This window comes from Pleurodeles waltl, chromosome 6 (genome assembly GCF_031143425.1).
Source record: "Pleurodeles waltl isolate 20211129_DDA chromosome 6, aPleWal1.hap1.20221129, whole genome shotgun sequence".
Lineage (NCBI taxonomy): Eukaryota > Metazoa > Chordata > Amphibia > Caudata > Salamandridae > Pleurodeles > Pleurodeles waltl.
The window spans coordinates 1,455,864,276-1,455,889,287 of record NC_090445.1 but is presented as its reverse complement, the minus strand read 5'-3'; the positions used below and the strand labels follow the sequence as shown (position 1 = coordinate 1,455,889,287).

At 39.5% G+C, this 25,012-nt stretch overlaps 1 protein-coding gene across 1 annotated transcript in view; it reads left to right on the top strand.

Moving 5' to 3' along the window:
* ARID5B (AT-rich interaction domain 5B) overlaps positions 1-25,012 on the top strand; it is a 407,941-nt gene that overhangs the window by 188,245 nt on the left and 194,684 nt on the right. The window contains exon 4 of the mRNA XM_069240914.1: positions 3,648-3,878. Within this exon, the coding sequence (XP_069097015.1) occupies positions 3,648-3,878 (231 nt within the window). The remainder of the gene's footprint in view (positions 1-3,647; positions 3,879-25,012) is intronic.

The window sequence follows — 25,012 nt, the reverse complement described above, 5'->3', positions numbered from 1 at the left end:
GCTTTTGGATTTTTGTTGTTGAGTGCTATGGAGAATTGTTAGGTCTAAATAGCGAGTTGACTTACATCTGGGGTGGTTTCCCAGCTGTGCTCTTAGTTATGGTAAACTCCTAAAGCAATGTTGTTCTATCTGTTTTTACTTGTACCATTTTCTCTTTATGTATGGAGTATATTGAATTTAATTAGAATATTACAATTCTTAAGATGCTCTTATAAGTGCATTGATGTTTTAAATAAAATTTTGAAATGTGGATTGAGACTTTTGTTTAGTTATATTTATTCTTAGAAAAATATACATTGAAAAAAAAACCTCACCAGTGTAAATATAATGTGCACCAGGTAGTTTTTGCACTTTGATTTACAAGCGGACTAAATGAGGCCTTCAGTGGGTATTAAAACTGAGCCATGCACTTCCTGCAGTTATTTATGCACCAGATTTCGTTCTGATGGCCAAAATATAGGTGGTCCAGAAAGAGGAGCAAAGTATGCCTTTCCCTCAAGGGTCGCCAGGAAGTGTCACAAATAATACTTTTAAATGTAAAAATGTACATTTTTCAGGATTAAAAAAAATAATAATAAAGTTGAACATTCTCAATTTTCTAATCCAGTTGTATGTGTATATAGACTATGAACTCTAGGGTGCGAAGTGTAGGTGTAAACCTTAAATGTGAATTCCAAATAAATACACATATAAGGGGAAACTCACACATCACACATGCATTATATGGTAAACCACATGTAACCTGAAACAATCATGAACTTTGTTCATATGTACATTTTAAGGATGCATGGCATAGTTTACCTTTCTAAATCATTAGCTATGTAAATTGACTTCAGTGTTTTTGGAATGTAACAAAACAGATTGAATAATCACTTTTGAAACTCTTCATTATGGATCATCATGCTCCAGACATGGTTTACTTTCCCTAATATTAACTCTGGTTAAATGAACAATTTCGTATGTGTGTACATATGTATATGTGGTACTTGTATAGGGGGAACCTAGCTGGAAGACAGAGGACTGCTGTTCAGGGTCAAAGGCAAAGATACAGTCAAAGTGTAATTGCAGACATAGCTGGTTTCTAAAAGTGAAATTAGACTGTGACTACCTTGTGGCGTAGTGTTCTTTAAGGGTATGTGCCCTCAAGTTTTCCTAAATTGAAGCAGTGTTAGGACAGTGCTGATAGATATTGGATGCATGTTTCCAGGTCCTGAGTGCACAGATGGAGATAACATGGTTGCTTGTTTTTCTTTTTTTGCACCTTTAATCTAATGGAGTGGTGGCTGCAGCTGTGCTGAGAGCCACTGGAGATGGTGAGCTTGCCAGACAGACCGATATCAGTGCTGGTCATGATGACTATGTGGATGATGTGGCTGGTTTTGAGGATGGTGTGGTCCAGAAAGGGGAACTAGTGGAGTTCCATTAGGATGAGATTGATGTGGTCATATGCTGTGCATAGGGTATCCTTAAGGGGAAGGCACTGTAGAGTGTGGGAGGGTGTCAAGGAGGACATTTCCACCACTCAGGTGCTAGAATGCGAGTACATGAAGTTCTGATTTCTTCAATAGAAAGTTCTTGTTTCAGGCCATCCTGGTTCTCTTGCTGATGTGTTTTGGGGTGAGGTTGGTAACCAGCGTGAATCAAAGTGACTTGGCATTTGGTGAAAGTTAGGGTTTATTATGCCCAGATTTATGTTATTGACCTAGGCTAGGACTAATTTTTGCTTGTTTTTGGCAAGTAGCAGGAATTATGTTTCTGTGGGGCTCCGTTTCAGGTAAGGGCTGAAGGTCCAGGTCTAGATGGGGTGCAAGCAATAAGAGGGATTAGATGTTTACAACACAGAGCTCCAAAACTCTACTGGACCACTCACTATGGTGAGTCATTTTTTATCAGGTCAGGTTATTTTTAGGTCCTACATCTTCTGGCAAGTTGACAAAGAACATTTTCTGTTCAGTCAAAAAGTTAAAATGATGCATTTAAATCATTGCTCTGTGTTCAGAGACAGAGGTCAAAAGTCACTTTGTCTTTTCCATTCTGACTGCAGAATTCTAGGATTGTCTTAGGTGACCTGTCTGACCTGATGTAAAAACTGTGAAATGAAATGCTAGTTTTTTTTTTTCTAGCACACAACATTTAAATATCTATGTCAACTGTACAAACATTTCAAGGTATGTCAAAAGCTATGAAAGACTATTTTGTGTTCTTCAGTGTGATGAAAAAATATTTTAATAGGATGAAAATAAATAGGAACACTTTACTTGATGTGCAAATGATAAATATGTTTTCTGAAACCCAGTTTTCACAGATTATTAATACACTATATAGTTTTATCAGTAAAGCTGTAGGTTAGTGGGAAGTTTTGTGAACTTTCTTGGAAATTTACTGTCGGTAAATGACAGTGTGCTACCACATTATGCTTTAGTAAGATATTTATGGAAAGTGGATGTTGAAACATAAACTGGGAAATACTTCTGTCCTGAAGGCAATTCTATTAGTAAACAAAAGCAAATCACAGATCATGTACGCTGGCTAGATTCTTATTATACATGGAGCAAACATTTAGGGCCAGATTTACAATGTTTTGCCGTAGGGCAGTGCCACAAGCCTTCTTGCCTAGCTGCTCAGGGTCAAAATAAAAGGTCAGGAATGTGGCGTACCTACGAGATACAGCACGTTCCTGGCTTTTCTCCTGTGCTGGTGTACAAATTGCTACTGTGTGCCAAAGCAGGCACCTTTGCCCCATGGTGCTAGGGTGCCTGAATTGCAGGGAATGATTGTTTTTGTGCAGGAAGGGGGCCCCTTCTAGCCCCAAAACAATCCCAAGAGGTGATTTCCTTTTTCTATGTGTGCTGCAAAATGCAGCACCCATAGAAAGAGGAAAAAACGGCGAGAAATAAAGATATATCTCCCCGTTGTGTCACTTCTATGCAACCCCTGGAGTAGCGTAGGGCTTTGACACATTCCCAGGTTTACAAAACCTTGTAAATCTGGGAATGCGTCACAATCCATGGGTGTTGCGAGGGAACACCTACACAACAGTCATGATAACACCTCTCCGACACAGAGTAAGGCAATGCAGCGACTTGGGCTGCATTGCTTTGCTCCATATCTAAAAGGCCATGTAAAGCTACGCAAAGTGACTTTGCGTGATCTTGTAGATATGGGTCAGCAGCCTGCACTGTCAATTTGTCAAAAAAAGTTATGCATTGGTGGCGCATGCCACTAGTAAATCTGGCACTAGTCTATTTAACCAAACAAAAGTGTTTTTTTGTACAGCAGAAATGCTGAACTTACACATTTGAAGGTGCACTTTTATGTGTGAGGATGAAGGAAAAGGCAACTCTGTAAAATAAAATATTTGCCTAGGATCACACAATTTGAGATCAGTTTACGGGTCAAGTACATTATAGTTAGCCGACGTGCACCTTCAAAATATTGTTATGTGTTTTTGGTGCATTGGCGAATTTTTATGCAATTTTGGCAGTTGTTTTTTAATGTAGAGGGTGTTGTTCTTTCAGTATAATTCCTGCATGCTAACTTTGAAAAATATGTAGAAAAGGCTCTTGATTTAAACATTTCCGTTAAACTGATGAGTGCAAGACAAAGTAAATCTACAGTATTGTGATACTTTTTTTGTTTCTTTGTAGGTGAGAACGAAGATGATGTAAAAGTGATAGTCCTGAGTTATCCACAGTACTGTCGATATCGATCAGTGTTGAAGCGCATTCAATCAAAATCATCTTCGTTGCTGGTCGATCAGTTTGTTTTAGCTCTTGGAGGTATTGCAGTGATCAACAAGAATACGCACATTTTTTACTGTCGGAATACTTTTGACCATCCAAGTTTAATTGAAAATGAGAGTATATGTGACGAGTTTGGTAAGTTATTTAGCATGCAAAAGTTACACAAAAATATTACATTTCGATGATTTTAATTTAAGATGTAAGTCATCTCTTTGTGTATTCTCAGTTGCGTATATATATATATACATTGAAAATGTATGTTGCTAAGACACACTTTGCTTTTTGTTTGTGTATAACACTGTGACCTATATGCAGTAAATATATGCTTTTGTTACAGTTACTCTTGGAAGATCGAGTGAAAGAATGTATTTAAATATTGCAGTAAACTTTTGTAACACCATCTTTAAGTACTCTGCAACTTTTGGCAAGTTGCTTCTGTCCTGCCTGTCAATATATTGTTAACGTTACCTGGAAAGATGTTTTAATTAGATTTTCTCAGCCACTTATTTGAGTGGAGAGACTTCAAGTTTGAACCATTGTCTCATGTGTAGGTTTTAAGGAGCATAGGCTCTTTAAATGCTTATTCTTGGTCTAGAGTGGTGAGATCTCCCATGAAATTCTGCTGTAGTTTGTTGGGGACATCCAATCACAATAAAGGAGTTAAGAGACAGTGGCACTTTAAAAGTGGCTACAAATAGTTTTGTTCGGTCCAGTTGGTGTCGTACACCCTGATTAGGTGATGTAGTGCTAATGCTTCATACAGTGATTGCGATGTGTTCCTACTAAATGAATCATCTCTGAGCTTTCCGTACCAACAGTGTTTTTAATATGCAAAGTTTACAGAGGCCATAAAAAATAAGGAAATCTTTCCCAGCTTTTGCTCCTGAATGCTACCGTGCAGTCTTGTCTTTAGACTTTTGTTGACTGCAGAAGATGTGACTTCATAGTCCAGATACCCACCTGCTACCATGCTGTGCAGATAATATTGTCAGTTACCTCTTCCATATATCTTTTGACACAAGACAGTACCTCATAAACTGTCTCTTCTCACCAATTCATAATCCCAGTCTCAGGCTGAAACATTACTGTTAGGTAGGACACAGTAGATTTTAGGTTCAGATCCTTGTGCAAATTCTAAGTAAGTTTTGTTTCACAAACATACTGAAAATAACAGTACTCGGGTAATGCATAACCTGTGCTATTAGTGTGACAGATCAGTCCAGAATAGTGAAGCCAACATCTGCTTTAAATGGAAAATGTTATACTGGCTTATGGAAATGTTTATTGTTCTTTCTGAGTAACATATAATTCTTCCAGATTTATGCTGTCACACACAAATCAACGATATCTTTCCTCTTTTGATTAATAATAAACTGAAAAGAATTGTTGTGTTACATGAATCGAAAGGCGTCGCTTGTTCCTTATAAAAGACAATACCACACTGTTGAAACCATGCACAGCCAGTTTTCTAGTAATGTAATTTGTGTAGTTCAAACTAGATACACATTAAATTATTTAAAGGCCCCTGATTGTTATTTTTGTTACTGTTCTGTAAATTGTGTGTTCCACTCCGTTCTTTTAGGACTGGAAAAGGAGAAGCTTTTAACAAACTATTCTCAATGTACTTTCTGAAATGGACATTTTCTGCTATGGTTAGATTATGCCTTTGGGTAGAGGGAGCACTGGCTAATTGCTTTACCTTGACCTGACATCAAAGTCCTGATGCAGCATCAAAGCGCTATTGTCTACTTTGGTGAATAGGTTTGCATAATCTTGATAGTTGTTAGGTAGAATGACCTAGTTGGTGCAGTAGTAAGGCAACAAAGAAAACAATGAAATAGGTGGCAGTACTCTTCATGCCAATATATTTCTGGATAAAGAAGATATCCGCTGGCTTTTTTAGCGTTTTCGTAACACGTGGTAAATGGTTCACTGTGCTAAGAAATAATGTGAAGAAATAAGAGATAAGCTAGCAACAACAGTGAATTGATGCACAGATACATAACAAGCATTTGCCAGGCAATGGGTCTTGCTTTTGCTCGAGTTAGAGCTATTAGCATTGTAAATTCCTAACTGGACTTTTCTTGCCACATAAATTAAAAATGATAAACAAAACAGTTGACATAAGCGAGCCGATTCAAAGCACCACAGCCGCCATGAGCATGAGCGGGAAGAAGAGACACAAAAGGAACAAGCATTTACAATGCATCGGGTCTCGCTTTTGCTCATGTTAGAGCTGATCGCGTTGTAAACTCCTAACCCGACTTTTCACCTACCGGGCAAAAGTGCATTTAAGTACATAACCCGAAAAAGTGAAATCAAGTACGTAAAGCACTCGACTTCTGCCAAGCGAGATTGGGCTCATAAATTAGAGAAAAAAAAGTCCACGAGCCCGATGGAAAACAGCGAGCCTTGCATGTTTTCTGTACTTGGTCGCTGCGCTGGAGGAGGGCTAGCCACCGGAAAAGGCATGCCATATGCGTGCCTTCGACTAATGAAAGCAAGCAGATTTTATTAGGGAAGCCCACCAACCAATAAAGAACACTGATGTGAAGTTGACAGGGCTCCGAGCCCTTTTATAAATACAAAAGAGTCTCCCTGCGAAATGCATGCGCGAGCGCATGGAACGTAGGCTCGACCCTAAAAAGAAGTTTGCTTGCAGTCAAACATATCGGAAAACGTGCAATTATGCATGTAACAGGGTCAGTCCCCAAGGCGGCAACAAAACCGCCCCTCGGAGGGACAAACGTAAAGCATTTACCAATGTCATCAAAAGATTCTTGAAAGGCAAGCCCATGAACGAGTGAAAGTGATGAGCATGAGGTGGGCATGGTTAACCGCCCAAATAGATACCAACACATCAGAGAAGCAGTGCTTGCACACTGCTATGCTCGTCCTAAAAATGCAGTTTCTGCTGAGGATCTTGCAAACATGTAGCTGCTGAAAGCATGCAGGAGCCTGGTTATACGACTTTTATCAAGCAGGTAGAGTGCAGGCATAGTTTCTTGTCCAGGGTAAGAGTGTAGACCAACAAATATTGCATCACCGCACATAGTCCCTGATTCGCCCTTGTTCCAGCTCATAGTGAAGCCCATCATTTCTCGCCAGACATTCACAAACGCATCTGACCTCCCTGGAGCTCCATGCAGGAGGATTAGGTCAGGACTTGATCAGTGCTTCCATGTCATAGTGCCATTTTTGATGCATCTGATCTGTCTTGGCACATCTGCGGTTTCTTAGACAAAAGTAGAGGAGGACTCAGTGTTTTACCAGGATTTCCCTTATATGACGTGGCTTACAAAACATGGGGTTTTTGCCGCAGCAAGACACCCTCAGTCATGTGTTTCACCTTGGCCATTTCACTTTGAACCGGCTTAGACTTCTGTATTTAAAATAATTTTCTCTAGTTCCAAAGGAGCCGCTTCAAGAGTTATCCTTTGCCATTACATTTAGTGCTTTCATATTGTTTCTGTAAACCAAATTGCCACTGGACTACAAAACTCAGCGCCCTGTATCTCACGCTGAACCCACGCCAACCTGTCCAATCCTTAATCTTAACCATATTCAACATTGTACAGCGTACAAAGAAAGGGGAAAATGCCACACCAGATAAATCAACATTATGTGACTGTTTGAGTGATAGATATTCTAAATGCATCTGATTTTTTCCTTGAATAATTATTGCAGTCTTAACAGTGTGGGTGCTTGCTTTCATAGCTAGTCAACATGGGCCCTGTGTAACGTCTTCTGATTTAGATTTTCGCTGCTCAGGCCAATCTGGTCTAGTACTTTGGACCCCCCCCCCCACAGGTAAAATAAAAATCATAAATGGCGTTCATGCAGAGTAATAAAAGTTCTCCACATATTGGGGTAATTGTGTTTTTCCTGCCAAAACGGACTCACATTCTGGTAGCTTGATTCTGCAGAACACAGAAATAGCTGATCAGGCTGCCATAACGTTGAATCATGATCAGTTACAGTTTTGCGGAAAGTGCTTACTCCGAAGCACTTTCCAAAAATGAGAGGTGGTCATCCATCATTATGGCAGAAACTGGGCATACTACGACTTTGTGAATCCTGTGGTCCAACCACTATTTTCTGATGACCAACTTAGGAATCTTATGATACGTCAAGTGAAGACGTACCGGAAGAAGACAATTGAATAATGTTGGTCCCTCACAAGCAGATGTTGTACGAAGTGTGTTTAATGAGGAAGGTTGCAGAGCTACAAGATAAATGGCAGTTTGAAGATACCATTAATGTTTTAGTTTGTTAGCAATTTAATTTTATTGTATCTGGGTTTCATTTGTTGTGTAATGCAAACCAAGGGGTTTGTTATACTTGAGATGCATGCAGCCCAATGATAAATGCTTACATCAAAACATTTAAAATGTATCTACACAACTTCTTTGAAAACCAATAGAATAAGACACATTTGAATGTAACAAATTTTGAGTGTTACTTGTAATTCTGTTTGTGTTGTGCATATCTCAGACCCTACATGTGAAAATGTGGAATGAGTAAGACTCAGAGTGAGCTTCTTAAGAGCTGAAAGCAGTGACCATTTCCCAGGTTCAGCTACTTTTTCAAGAAAAGTAGCAGTGCCACCAGGGTGGTTTTTAAAGAGGTTGTTTTTAGGCTCCTGGAGAGAAGAAGATTCCTGCATGCTGTCCCGAGTTTAGGCATCATATGAAACCATACCCCCGACCTGCGTGCATATGGCTTTTATTATAGGTTTAATGACTAGATCACCATATTTACATTGGTACTGCCTAATGCGTTTCTGGTTTGGTTCATCTGCTTCTCCAGCGTCACTTATTAGCCATATTGCAATTGATGGGGTACATTAACACCACAAACTGAAAAGAAGTAGGCTCTCATTTCTCACCCCCAAAATAAAGAGGTTGTTTTTGGTTGGTATTTCTGCAATGTACATGATTAACAATTGTGATTAGTTTATTATTCTGTTTATCTTCAGACAGAAGGGTGAAATGCTTTCAGTAGACATTAAAAGCATTTTCTGTTCTGTCTAATGAGATGGCAGTGTCTAGGTAAGGCACGGTTGGAGAAGATAGACCAAATGGACTTTAATTGGGCCTCTTAGTCTGTTTGTATATTCACAAGTACAGTTTCTGTACAGCAATAAATATAATATTGCCAAGTAGCTGCATGAATTTAATATGTGTTGCACGTACATTTAACCTTTTAACTATACAATTTAACGCTGTTTTTCAATTTTGGAAGGGGCATGCATTTTAACGTTTGGAGGACCACATACTGTGCAGTGCTCTGTCGCAATAACATTCAATAAATATGAAACTAGTAACATAATAAACACATAGAACCAATAGAGTAAGGTTTAGTATTTAATGGGTGTGGTAGTTCCTCGCCATTTCAACTTTTACACCGTGAAATGAGAGATATAACGCAAACGTTTCCCTCTTTTCCAGACTGAAAAACTCAGAATGTGCACACTTCCTCCCACAGATTCCTGCAGGTTTTACTTGTAGAAATCTGTGGACATGAGTTTACTGAAAAGCTTGTTTTGCCAGTGCTTAGTTTGTAAAATAATAGGTGGCTGGTGCCCAGAGTTTTGCTAAGAAGCTCCTGTCGCATGCTATCGAGTGTAGAATGGATCACCCATTTCACATCTGCAAGGTAGTCAGTCCGTTAGTAGGAGAGTGTCAAGGCTATGAAGTCTCGATTCCACCTCATGCTTCCTTAGTCCACCACAAGAGACGCCCGTCCCTTAATCTCACTCTTATAGGTTGTTTCTCATAACACCTTTCTCCTTTTTTCACTGTTATTCCATCTTTTTCTTGATCCTTCTTTCCCCTATTTGTGTTTCTACCCTTCTTGCTCTGGGTCAAAGTCTGAGGAGGGAAAAAAAGTCCCAGTCCCTTCAAACGAGGCCCCTACTGCAACCATCGGCTACAATTAAGCATTGTGTGTTGCAGTATAGGAAGCCACCACAAAATCAGGGGGCGTGTGGGGGATGCGGGGCGGTAGGGGGGTACCTCGAGGCACGGAGGAATCTTTCTTCAGTCTTTTTTTCTCTTTGCACAGTCTGCTGCTTTTCAAAAGCTAAGCAAATCATACATTACACGGAATTACAGGCTGCAAACAGCACAGCTAAATATAGCCATTTAATTTTCCCCAAACATCACAAGGCTATGGCTAGAGGTAAGTTATGACTCATTGAATGCATAATAATGTGTCATCCGGCAGTTACATATTAAACACAATGTTCCCATATCGGCAAACATACAGTCACTGAAGTTTAAAAGCAAATCTGGAGCTGTTTTGCAATCGCGATGGGTTTTTCTATTCTGTGGCTAATCCAACTGTGGAGCACAATATTAATGATCCCCAGATGTTGTTTATAATGATTGATTCTTCGGGCTACGGAGGAAGTAATTCTCTGTGTTGTTTTAAGCAAGTAATACCCTGTCTTATGCTCCGTGGCACTTGAACACAGACATCTAAAACCAGAAATGTTTTGTTTGTCTGACTAATATAATCGCCTCTGTTAAGCGAATTCTTCCTTCTTAACGTTTTAGCTCTTAATTGCTCAGTTTCCCATACTGCTAAAAATAAATATTTGCAAGTTCTTCCTTCTGCCACTTACTGTGGTGCATGAAATATTTCCACTGTGTGACAAAAGTGCCTGACGATGCCAGGAGTGCAGCTGAGAGATGTCTAAGTACATCTTATGGTGTACATTTTAATATTTTCTCCATCAATAGCAAAGTGAAATAATACCAACCTCGTCGAATTCATTATTTGTGGAACACAGCTATTCAGCAGCGGCATGCCATGAGCACTGACAAACCGTGATTATCCTGATGGTGCTCCCACCGCCACAAGGTGATGTGTGGCAGGAGCACTCGAGAGCGACACCTGGAGTTTATGCCATAGTACTGCAGAAACAATGGGAATACATTTTCGCGATGAAAGGAGAAATTCGGGAAGCACAATGCTATTTAGTTTTGAACACTGACAAATTTTGAATGCATGGCTCAGCCGTGATCAAACTTGGATGACCAATCTGTGATAGAGTTCCGGTCATACCGCTTCAATTGATCAGTTGGAGATGTGATACTTTTTAAATTGTCTTCCTGGTTTATAATTGCAGAATATTTTGCAAAAGCAGCAAAGCACCTATGTCAAAATTCCACGCGTGGATTGTTGCAAACTATTAAGTGAAACAAACGTAATCGACTGCATTTTCTTTTGTTTATTTTCTCGAGAGGCGCGTTTGATATATTTTAAAAGCTATTCTAGCTTGAATACATGAAAAGGGAGTACATTTGTTATTGCTCAGGTTTCTTATACTGATTTGATTTCAGGTCGTCACAGATTAAAAATACTGTTTTGATGGTTGAGTCGAAAAAGCATTTGGCTGAAATTTGTTGTTGTAAGTATTGAGAGGTTGATAAAATATTTAGATTAATGGCATCTAATTGGATTGAAATCGAGTAATGAAATATGTGAGAAACCTGTTTAAGACAAAATAGTATGCAGTTGTCAGTTGAATTTGAGTGAACTTTTAATGTGTTGGGAATTTGAGGTCCTGATTAAAATCCAGTAGTGGCTATTCAGCAGAAGAGAAAGAATAAAATACAAGAGAACCCTCAAAATAAAAGGAAAAACTGTGTTTTAATTTAGTGTGTACAAGTGGAATCTTTGATACACCAAAGAGTCAGGAGAGGAGTTAAAAGAGTTCCATCAGCCTTTGGCCACTTTCCATTGATTGCTCAATTCTGATTCAGGCATCTGTTTGCACTCAGATGGGGACTATTGAGTCGTGCACACATTAGCACTGCACCTGTGCTGTTTGCTTGCATGATTTTTATACATTTAACTCTGGTGCGGCACGCGCAGGCACCCTTCACACATGCCTGGATTGTGCACTTCGGAATGTAAGAACAAGCTGTTGACACATTTTCCCCCCATTCTGAGGTTCAAAACTCAGAATGGTGTGTTAATTGAAAAACAGTCAGGATTGTGTGGGTCCTTTAGTGAGGGCCTTATTAGTGTATCCGCACCAGCGTCAAAAACTTTGGTTGATACTGCAAGGCAGAAATAATCCTGATTTCCCTCCACCCCCACCTCGCCCCTGCCCCGGAATGTACACTTCTACTGATCGCATTAAAGAAGGATTATTCCATACAGAGAAAGTGTGTAGGAGTGTTGGCTTTAGAAAGACATCCATCTAAAAACCTATAGACCTATAGACCTATAGGCCACAAAACCCCACCACCAAGGTCAAGCAGCCTTTTTGATCCTACATTGTACAGCAGCCCAAAATTGTAAGAGTGGGCTTTCAATGTACAACTTTGTCAAGAGCTTACTTTCAGCTATTGGATCAGGTCTGCTGTGTGAATGCTGTCTTCCGGTTCTACATAATGAGTATGTCCTCTGTTCTAGCCCTAACACGCAAAATAATATAAATGTAATTTATGAAAATGATCATCCGTAGAGGCCGTATACTTATATATATGAGTGCACTGTTCTCTAACTGCAGGGGTGAATAAGTGGATCATGGATGTTAGCACTGGCAAGTTTCAGGACAAAAACATGAAAACACTTTTTTCGAACATGGAATTTAAACACTCACTGCAAGACTTGGAGAAGTAAAAATAATTTTTTAACTCTACAGATTTTTTGAGACATAAAAGTCTTTATATTGGTAGGTAAAGAAACACCGCACCTCTGTGTACTTGGGTAAACAGTGTCATTGGGAAGCGGCAGCTTTTTCCAATTTATTTTGGCCATTTGCAAAGACAGCTGTACATCCTGGTGATTTTTGTGACCGGATTATACTTTTGAGTGGCTTAACAAGTGCAGCCATTGGTGGTGCTTTCTGTGAAATCAAAATATTTACCATATTATTTATATTCTCTTTATTCTGCGAATCTTCGTCATCAAAAATCATAAATATACATTCACATAAAATGAAAATAAGATTATAAAAGCAATAAAATAAGAGTGATTATTAAGCACACATAAAAACCAATTAAAACAAATTAAGTAGCAAGCATTATGCATATACTTTTTAGAGCACTCTTACCATTTTCTCCCACATCAGCATTAGGAACTGTGAGTCTAGGAAGACCACCAATTGCCTATTGTTAGATCGAATAATCCTAAGGGCTTCTCTGAAGTCTCTGACACCTGCTGAGTGGTGCAATCCACGTATTTCTTATACCACAGTAACCAGTACAGAAGAACAAAACATGTTCAATTGTTTCAGTCATGGATACACAGAATGGGCAGTAAGCATCTCTTGGGTTTACCACATAGAATATTCACTGTCACACCTAAATATAATGCACAGAATCGTAAAGAAAATGCAAAACTTTGCTTTGCATTCTTTTCTACTCTAACAAGCTGCTAATTACACTTCATATCCACCTATAATGCCACTCCTGTTACAGATTTTGAAAGAAGTTTACAAAACTGAAAGCCTAAGTAAAAGGAAAAGGTTAATACAAAATTAAAACAAATGAGAGGGATATTTTTCTTCATTGGGAATCCGCTAGTGCTAAATATTTATACAAAAGCAAAACTTATTAGATACTTGAAAGCCTTCTCTGTCTCATTCAACATCCCTGCATACTTTGAGTAAGTTATTACATAAATTGCCTTTGGGTTGGACCTGCTCAAATATACTGAAGTGATTCTTTTTCCAGAAGAGGCCACTAAGTATATGCTTGTGATAGCTGGCATGCCTTGCTTTGTCCCAATTGTCCGTAAACAAAAGGGGCCACCCAACCTCACCCTCTGAAGTCTTGATTAACTAACTATATGTTAATAATTGTCCTGCCACAGTGCTCTTGTGACTCTAAGATCTGATAATGGTTGTGAGCCGAAGGAATAACAATAATTATCTGAAAAAACACGATACCATCATGGTGAATAAAGATCCTGCAAAGGTAGTAATCTACTTTGAGCATCCTTGCAGGCAGTGTTGTAAACTTTGTAGATTATAGGACATTTTCATTCTATTTGACCTGCTGGCTTATGTAATTCCTAGTTGGAGGTTACGCTTACTTGAATAATAAATAATTACAAATATAGTAAAATTGTGAATGCGAGGAATTACTGAGATTGCACAAAGAGCGCACAGGGTACCATCTTTGTAGATAGTATGCCAACATCGATTACATTTAACATGTCATAAATAGAGTTGTAAAAATATCAAAACTTGTAATGGAATTCGAGAATTATATGCCCAAATATGAGTATCACATTTTAAATGGCTTATATCTTCTCTCATATGTCTGCTTTCACCTTTTTCCTTTTTATGTGAGCTTGTTTGCAAGCCCAAAAAGTATTTAATTTGTCAAGTTGGCAGTGTTGGCTCTCTCTAGTTGAACTAATATAGGTGACAGTTCAGTAGATTTTATGGTAGTTCATTAGGGCCTGATTTTAAATTTGCTAATAGCACAGTGTGGTTACGTAAAATCTACCCCTAGATGAATATTTATTTGATTTAATAATTTCCTCATTCGAATAGGACTTTAAAATTGCTGTCGTAAATACATTTATCAGCAAATGTATATATGGCACAGTTATGGAGAATAAAACATGAATCCTCCTTTTAAATCAAGTATATCTACGTTTTTGTCAAATTACCAAAGTGCCTTGCATTCTGAAATTCCTCTGAGAAAGTAGATAAGATTCCTTTGAGAAATCAAAGCTACTGTAAATTTAAAGTTAGGTGGCTGCTGCATCACTTGAAACATTGCAAGTTCATAGAACTATAATTTCTCGGTGTCCATTGCCAATGCTACACTGTTGGGAGTTATATTCCCAGAGGATAAACCTGCATCATAAAAAGGTAAGGCTAGTTTCATAAACATCTCCTGTAAGACTGTGATGAGTTTGTGTTTTTTTGCCACAGACCTTAATGCCTGGAATGCCTTGTTCACCTTTTGTTAACAAAGGTAAGATAAGTCCTCCATGCATTTGAGTTAATATGCTCCCCAGTTCCTCTGTTCCTAGGTGTTTGTTACACACATGTATAGAAGAAAGGAGCCAGAAGTATAGTGGATATTGTAGCTCACTTGTCAGTGAGCTGTTTATATTCCAGTACCACAGGGGAATGAACCTTCACTACACATCAGAACAATAAATGGGAGGAGTTCTCAACCTCATCAAAGGAAAACTTAGCATTGGGAGGCCATCTCCTTCAAAATTTGGTAAAACCAGGATAGTGAAATACATGTCAGCACTATTTTTAGCAATTTAAATCACAGCAGAGCGCATCATCATTAGAAATATGTATTTTTGATTAATCCGTTGGGTACTTAAATTGAAAAAAAATCAACACAAAAGGATTTTACACATTTGATCTTTCCATACAAATAATTTAAGATTCCTCCCTAATTACAAATACGTAGTGTGAATATTCTCATTTAAATTCATGTTTGTAATGGAGTCTTTACATGAAGACGTATGCTCTTCCTGTTTCATAGCATATGCACATCACATTATTTGCAAAAGGTGACCAACATTCATGTGTTAAGCCAACTTCTGCCTCAATATGAAAGACACAACTATAATTTTGACCATTGATGTAGTGCATGCAACCTGAATTATCTCTTAGATAATAGATGCTATATTACCCAAAGAATAAAAAGTTATTAATATAGGTGTAATAAAGGAAAATCATAAGCATGGATGACCATTAAAAGAGAGCGCAGAACCTTGCTAGGGGTTCAGTGAATATATTCCTCTGAAATTTATACAGCTATCCCATTATGCATAGGAGTTGCTGAAAATCCAAAATCAAACATGATTTGCTTTGATTTATACATTAAAGAATATGGCTGTAGTTATAATGATGTATTTTTCTTTTCCCAGATGAGCCTTGTCAACATCAGAATTGTTTGGAAGCCATATAGAGATTAGACCAACATTTGCTGCATTAGACTACATGGAGCTATATTGCTGTTAACTTAAAATGCTCTCTGGATAATTGAAAGGGGATATTGTGGCAAAGACGAAAGACTGAATTATATTCAGTTCCATATAGCTGTTTTTCTTTTTCCAGCTGTGACTGGTAAAACTATTAAGAATTCAATTAGGGACATTTTGTAATCACATACACCAGTAAATGTCATAATTATTATTAGTTATTAATTACATTTGTCATAAACCTTCAACAAAAGATTTGTTGGTCAGGTAAATGATACATTTGAAAACGTTAACATATAACATCTTAGCGTCTTAAGAAAACAATATATAAAATTTATCTGAATTTAACACACCAGGGCCAAGTGTAGGTTGTCATAATCTTTGGCCTTTTCTAGAATAATATCTATAACTTTAATATTCAAGGGAATGCGACATAATTATTGTCCTCATATTTTCCCATTAGAATGGTGTCAATTAAACATGTACCTGAGCATCTGTGTTCCTATTCAACTATGGTATGAGCATATTAAAATGTCACTATCACAATTAAGTGAAGTTGGTTAACTTCATATTTCATGAAGGCTTCAGGGTTTCCTTTCACTCTATGAAGCTGTGCCTGAGGGCAAAAACGTTTTCCTACTAAATTTGTTCAATGGGAATCTTTCCCTCAACACCTAATTCTGCATTTCCCCTCATAGTTTTGTAAATCTTCTACTTTCATGGAGAGTACAAAGGTTTGAAAGAAATACACGAAGGATGTAAATGCACATCATAGCAACTTCACACACCTTAACTGCTTAACTTCCTGAAAAGGACACAAAATTCAGCTATTCAGCTTCTTGTCAGTTTGAGACACTTGGGTCATATCTCCTAGCCTGTAATAACTGCACTTACCTCCTTAGAGCCTAATGGGTCTACAATACAGTGCCATGCCCCCCAAATATGGGTTTCTATAACAGGGGACCACCATTTCTTAAAGCATAATAAAAAAAAAATACACTATACGTCTTTGGAGCATGTGCCTTGCACCTTGTATAAGTGCAAAGGGCGAATAAATCCTTTTGGGCTGCACATTGCTTTGGTGTTGACCTTCAAATGTGGATTCTCTTTTTTATTACCCAGGGTAACCTAGGCTAAGCTCCTTTTTAGATGAAAAAAAGTTGTACATCTTTTGTTATCTCAGAGCATTTATCTTGTGGGCACACTCAAATACTGTCCAGCCAGGCATCTGTTTACTAGCTTTCCTCCTGCTAAATAGTACAATGTTGACTCAGAGTTAGTGGCAGATGGGCAGTTGTGTGGATTTCCCTATGCTGTAAAGGAGTCTGAAGAAAGCAAGAAACTAATGAAAGGGGACATTTTATTCAGATGGGGTTAATTGCAGAATGGCTAAACCCAGTGTGGGCTCATGTTAGATTTTCAGGCTATCCATTTAAGGTAAATTTGCATTCAGCATTATGAAGTGTATGCCAATTCAACGGAGCTGGAGCCTTGACATGCTACAGAATTGCATACGCTGGGAGACCTATACACCAAGGGAGTACTAACCCCATTTGATACGCTAGCAGAGGAGGCAGGCCGCTGTCTCGACACTGGGGGGACATTTTCACTGAACCACCAGTGCACCTCTTGGTAAGATACTTGCATGTTATGGGGCATGATGGCCATTTAGTACGATGGCTCACAGATGCACTCCAAACACAAACACAGTACACACCAGTGCCTCACTGCGGGCCGGTTGGGAAGGTGACCTGGATAGGCCCTGAACGGATAAGGAATGGGAAGCTGCCTTGGAAAGCTACACTAATATTCTGCGCATTGCACGATTTCATCTGATCCAATTCTATATCCTCCATAGAGCTTACCTTATGACAGCAAAGAGTAACCAATACTTTTAGCTTGCCCTCGCTGCGCGTTAGTGGTGGGCGACTTGTTACACATGCTGTGGTTCTGTCCTTCATTAGGCACTTATTGGCGAGCAGTGTCGGCGCAACTATCGATTTGCATGGCACGCCCACATCTAATCACGTGGGAGACATGAATCCTGGGCCTTTTCCCCAGAGCTAAAAAGCATAAGACATCCACGAGATTTCTAGATCTGGGCCTCTTGACGGCTAAGTGACTCATCACCAGGACATAGAAATCTGCAGAGCCTCCTTCGATAGAAGCATAGAGGAGGTTATTTGCGGTATGGGTGGAGGCGGAGAGGGTGGCGCTGTAGAGGGAAGACTACTTGGGACTGTGTAAATTTCCCTTTGCCTCTAGCTGCGATGAGGTGTTGCAGGAACTCCGGAAACAGGAGCAATGATCTGATACAGATGCTGCGCATGGGGTGACCGTGCTGTCGGCGAGGGGTTGGGTTGGTTAGGAGCGGTGGACCAGACCTGACCCCACTAGATGACATGCTTAGGCCCCCTCAGGGGGTGTGGCTCGACAGAGCTGGCTGGGTGGGTCCTGCAGTGGTGCGCCAGTGTGCTTCGTTTGAGTGACTGGGTAAAGATGCAGCGATGTATGGAGGGAGGGATGGGTGGCCGGACTCTAGCCAAGGTTCCTGTTGTTTTGTTGTATATAAAATTTATGCTGAATCTTAACTCCTTTGCTGTGCGGTGTGTGACAGCCACCTGCCGAAAAGATATACTGATATACTATCTCTCTCATGCTGATAACCATCCCGTAAATTGGTGGGCATGTGATATATCGTAATCCTAATGTACCACCACTTCAGCCCTGATTGTATATCCTAACTGCTAATAAATGCTGGATTTACTACCAACCAAAATGATTGCGGGGGCAAGGGAAAACAGAAATGAAATGTCCTAGATGTTGTAACTCTAACTCCCAAACCGTAATTGACGTATACGATGTGTATTTGTATTTTTCTCTATGAAAATGAAATAAAAAGATTCAAGCAAAAAAAAAGAATTGTATGCCAAGAGCCTTTGTAATTGGTCAATGTGATGGCATACATATATCAGTAACATAACGTAATTTATAGCACTATTGCAATATGAGTGTTTTTCCTTTATAAAATCACAACATATTGTCTATAGAGCCAATTATAAGTAAACTTAATGAAAATTATAATAAAATATTCAAGACTGATTACTCGTGCCGTATAAAATTTTAATGCTGGATATGGGACTGCTGATAAATGCACCTACTGACACTGTAACTCCAATATTTTTAGGATTTTAGGAGGAGGGAATAGTCCTATACTGCTCATTCAAAAACTATTGTAGATCACCTTGCCTGCCTACCTATGTATTTGTCAACATTGGCTTTAAAAAATAATCACCAACATCTTTTCTCATTCAAAAACATGAACACTGTAGTCAGATGGTTGATTGAATGTTTTTCTGACTGAAACGATATGAAAAGTCTATGTAAAGAACATCCCTGCAACCCTTTATGAAATTCAAAGGAAAGTTAAACATTATGCACACTTAGGGGCAGATTTATTGAAAGTGGCGCTGCACCAAGAGCAGCGACACTTTCCCTGCAGCCCTTAGCACCTGCCTACCTCCACCATGTGTGTGCTGTATTTAAAATAGGTAGGGGGCAGTAGCATCATTTATCATGACGCTATTGATGTACTCTGCAGGAGTAGCGCCAACACATTGGCGCTACTCATGCAGAGTACATAGGGCCCCATTATAAAGAATGGAAGTCCCCTTAAAAGAGCCATAAAAAATGGCACAAGGAAATCTCGTAGATTTCCTTACACCATTTTCCAGCTCCCCTAATGGGGGAATGCCCCTTTTGCATACGTTATGCCTAGTGCAGGCATAATGTAGCACAAAGGGTTACAGAGTGGCGCAGTGCATGCATTGCGCCACTCTGTAAATACGGCTTGGGGATTTCGGCCTCATTGAGCCACATTAAAGTCAAGAATAATGACATTAATGTGGCGCAAGGTGGCGCTAGGGTATTATAAATATGCCTCTTAATTTTATCTTATTAGCACCAAGGTCAGAGATTAGATTAAACGCAGTGCTACCTAGAGTGCAGCATTAATTTGCTGTTAAATGTTTGATGCAAAGTTTGCATTCTAACAGGATGTCGATATATGTTAAAATATACACATTGAATCCCAAAATATAATCTCAAATTCAGCTACAGACATGCAGGGTTGAGAAGCCTTTTTGCCAAGCAAAAGTTGAATGTCAGGCACCTTTCTTCAGGTATGAAAGGCCTCCTGGGACCCTTAACCACTTGTTTCCTCTGTTAATGTATCATTGTTTATGGTGATTCTCATTAATAAATACTTGTCGTTATTTAATTTATTTTCTTGACCATTGTGTTATTCATCTATTAAGTCTCTTTTATTTATGTATTCCTTCCTTCTTGGATATCCTATTTCCTTCTCTAGTCCTTGAGCCATGAGCTCATCAAAGCTACCAAATGGTGTTACCTTGGGTAGACTTATTTATTATTTATTTATTGATTTTATATAGCGCACAGCTACCCGGAGGTTTCCCGGCGCTAAAGACAATGCAAGACAAAGGCAGGCTCAGGCGAGCAGCTTAGGCAGTTACTGGTTAAAGAGCCATGTCTTAAGCTCCTTTCGAAATCTAATGAACACCCTTTCATGACGCAAGTAAGAAGGATGGCAAAAGGCTTCTCAACCCTGCATGTCTGTAGCTGAATTTGAGATTATATTTTGGGATTCAATGTGTATATTTTGCATGACTTATGCATGTGAATGTCTGAGGCCATGCGTTGTTGGAGCACGTAAGCCCCTCAAAGCCTCCACCTGTCGCTAACCCCTCTATCCCAATGTAGAGAGTTCCTTACACATGGTCTCTGAGAATATAAGAGGTATAATTAGATCAGGAGTATTATTAGAAGCTGAAGTGTCAGTTCTGATACATCAGATTGCAGACATGGCGTGTTCGTTATATCCCTAATGTAGGGATATTGGGTTACTTTATTTAAGATACTTATTGTTGTTCAAAATCATTTGAAGAATTTTCTTAGTGCACTTTGCAGGGCAGAGTTAAATTATCAGTTGTTTTGGGTTTGATTTGTTATATCTGTGAGTGTGCAGGCTTTTAACTGTGCCCTGCTTTTTTGATAAAGGAAATTCTTGTTTTACTAGCGATACACTACATGGGCTTGAGCTTAAGAAAGCATTCATGTAGAAATAATAGCCTTGCTTTTGAAGTGCCTTGCCATTACAGCTTTAATAGCTCTCCATTTGTACTAAACAATTAGTCCATACGTTTTATGGTCAGGGGCAGGAGTGCTCTAAACACCGCAGCAATTACGAGATAATATGGCAAAAATTCTGGGAAAACAAAGGGCTGCATTAATTGCTTTCTAAAAGAAATGAAAGGATAAAACATAGACCCTTGGACTTTATCCCACAAATACCATGGTTATAGACTTTATAGCTTGAGAATTAATTGGCAAACAGAGTAAGTATTAATAGCTCAGTTCTAGGTAGAGCAGACTGATTCTTGAAAATGACTGTGCCTATTATAATCACACAAACCAAGGTTGTATCTTCTTGCAGCTGTGTGTGCCCACATGTACCTGCGTGAGCACCCATAGGTGCATGTATGTGGGAAAGGGAGGGAGTGACATCCAGTTTCACATGTGTAATTGAACAGACAGTGGATTTGAAGTTTTAGCTATCAAGGTTGAAAACAGGGCTTCAGGGTCTCAGATGGCACATGTGAAGGTGACATCCTGCTGTACCATGTGCCATGAAAGGACCTGTGTGCCATTACACATTTTGCACGCTTGCTGATGAACATTGTATGTATAGACTGTGTGCATGTGCTGTCATGAGCAGCTTAATTACCAGTGGTCATCCCACCCTCCACTCTGTCAATAGTTGTTTGTAAAGGCTCCTGGGGTGCAGAAAGATGATCTGTGCCTCGAAGAGAAGTTTAAACCCTCTGCAAAGGACATACGAAGATGTGGGCTGATGTAGATAAAAAATGTGTTGCATGGACCGTGCTATTTGCATCTGCATCTCCTCTCGGCTGCTTCTGCACAGTGCTTTTGCTATTTTTGGTACTTCAGTATACTGTAAGTAAATGGATTACAGGCCTGAAGTAGTACTGCCCTTTTGCAAACAAATTTGCTTACCAACTGATTTGTAAATGGAAATGCATCTTAGGATGCAACTCATATACAAGTGCATTGCACATTGTCCATTCGAACAGGGTTAAAAAATGACCTGCCTAATAACAATATTTAAACACATTTTAATTTCCGTTCCCCTGAGATTGGCCACAAATGCAGACCTTTGTCACTGCATTTACTATCCCCAAATGGGAGACTTTTTATTAAAAAAATATGCCCATGTTCATTATAGAACCAGGTGCTGTTTTTTAAAAACAAAGTTTTTGCTTGTAACCCACTAGGATGAGCAGGCAGTGGTCAAGGCCTTTGTCCACTTCCCACGAGGGCACCAGCACGATTCTCAAAGGAGGCAGTCACCACCCTAACTCAGGGTCAGTGGTTTGCAGTCACAAACCATTGATGCATGCTTTTGAGAATCACAAATAGAAGGGGATGCCCCTTTCACGCCCTCTCCCATTTGTTTTGTTAAGTTGAACGTTTTATAAAGTACCAACTTACCTATAAGGCATCCTGGCACTAAAACTGCTTATCTGAAGAGGTATTGTGAGTTAGCATGCAGACACAGAAGTTTTAAGTATTTTCTCGAAGGCCAATTTGGAAAGGTTCGCAAAAGCCATTTCATGAGTCTCAAAGACTTTTCTGGGTCATAAAAGGTGTTTTGTACATTATGAGAAGCTGCTTTGTGGGTGCAAACTTTGTGATTGTGCATATGGGAGAGTTTGTAACTCCAGAAGAGCTTTTTACATCTGGCTCTAAAATCCTTATTCAGGACAAATAACATTTGTTTGTAGTTGTTAAATTAGTAAGACAAACTTTGGTGAGGAGACCTCCTTGAGGGAGTTTGCCTTCCATCCCACGAGATGCCCACCTCATGGATCTCTGGAATCATCTTGGACCACTATCAGATGTCCCTGATGGAGGGAGGGGAAGATTGGGAAAGAAATTATAGAAAATAACTTATTTTACTGCTGAATCTCGCGAGAAGGCGCAGGTATGTCAATAGAAGTTGCTGTTTGCCACAATCTAGTAAGGTCCAAAAGGCACAGTGACAAATATCACATATGAAGGTCGATTTTTCCCATTCACACTTTGGTATTGCTATCACTAGCCTTCAAGGTAATACTTTTACTAAGTACTGTCTGGATTGTTTGCGAGTGTGGGAAACTTTTCTTAAACCACGAAACCATCTCTTGCACCCTGTCTCCTATTCCGTACTTTTATCTCCAGATGTCAACATTCAAGAGGTTCTGTGTCAACTGTTGTGTATTTTGGAATGAATACTCAGTGGTCTACAGAGCACATAATGACTTTATGGAACAGGTAAAATATGCAAAGTAGTGTTTTTGTGAGCATTTTTAGTTAGAGCTGCTTACTGCACGTACCTCTGGAAGGAGCATGGCTCAAAGGCCAATTGGATGCCCATATTTATTTTCTTTTATGTAATGGGCTGCATTTTCAGCCCCAAGAACGACAGTACATTTATTTCTCTGTACTTTATATTTAGTTCCATCGGCAGTCAATTAAATGGTACAATGAGGTGCATTGCCCTCTAATGGATAAATAAATTGGATTAGGAGCAATGTAAAACCCACAATAGCACAACTCAAGACTGCACTGGTTACCGGTTGTTTCAGTGGGCCGGTAGGGAGGAGGGTAGTTTTGTTGCTGGGAACGCACGGCCAGTGCTTCTAAACCAAAAACGAAAAAACAAATAGTTTTACAGGATGCTTTTGCACTGATTTTATCTAGAAGTGTTGCATGCAGGAACGTGGCTGGCAGTTCCCCAGCAAAAAACCCTCCCCTTGAAACCGGGTCTTACCCTACCAGCCCACCGAAACACCTGGTGCCCGTTAGGCCAGTCCGGATCTGATCTTGTAATGTACAGCAAAATTAGAAGTTGTAAAAATAAACATCACAGGCCAAGTTGGCAGCCATTATATTTTATGAATAATTCTTCTGAAATGAAACAGTCAGGTCTCTGCTCCTTCTGTCAGATGTCCATCTAATAAGAACCAGAATACAAATCTCAAAATACAGGTCAGCAATGTCAATACAGAGTCAGTCTAGCCAGGGGATCTTATTTAATCTTTGTAAGAAATGTAACGAATCATTCTAGCAAAGTTAATACGATTTAATTGTACTTATAATGTTTAACAGAATACCCTATAAATATAGTCTGAGTTCGGTTAGATATCCCAGGTTTCTTTGGCAGCTCATTGACAATACATGTTGAGTCACACATACTCTGATGTTGCGGAACCCCTCCGTCTTTAAATAGTCCTACCATTTTCTTCTAGAGAGCAAAGTTGTACATTTGGAAAAATGTGTAAGTGTTTAGGGCATTATAATGCAGCTTGTAATCCGGGGCCAGACATCGAGTCTTGGGTAATGCAAAAGTAACTGATACAACTGCCAAAGTGGCGCAGCGCGGGGCTGCACCAAAAATCGCAGCGCCCCACTATTTTTAAAATGCAGGGATGCACTGTATTTGCAGGAATACGGCGCACCCCTTCATTTTCCCCTGCGCCAGGGCTGAATTAAGCTGCCTGCGCCAACGCAGATATCCTACCCCCATAGTGCAAGGGTGTCTGCGTTGAGGGGATAGATTGTTTATGTGCAATATGTGTCACTTCCTGAACATACACAACCTATAATGGCGATTTGGCACTTTGTGTGCTGCAAAATGCAGCACACATAGAAGTACCAAAGGGTCATTTTGGAATGATTGTTCATGTACTGGAAGCAGTGCTTAATTTGTGCTTGTTGTTTCCGGTGCTGAGCACCAGCACTTATTTTTGAGGGCAGGGGCTTGTTCTTCTGCCTCAAGCATTTGCTACAAGCAAAAGACACGTATGGGAAAGACGGATGAAGGGAAAAATGAAAAAGCGTCACAAAGGGAGAAAGTAGAAAGCTGCAAGAGTGAGCTGAAGGGGCAGGAAGTGGCTTTATATGGATTGAAGAGGCCTGGGATGGTTTCAGGATTACGCCGCCTCAGTATTCAGTGTTCACACATTTAATTGCAGCAGCTGCGTGCTTAAGAGGAGGGCTTTGGGCACCGGCACCTTTTTATTTACAAATTAAGCACTGACTGGAAGGGATACCTTCCTGCACATAAACAATCATCCATGCCATTTTTCTTCTTAAAAATCGAGGAGGAATAAAAGCATTCCTCCTCGTTTTGCCATGCTAACGCCACCCTTGGGGTGGTGTTAGTTTTTGGCATGCCACATGCCGATTTCTCGTAAATCTGA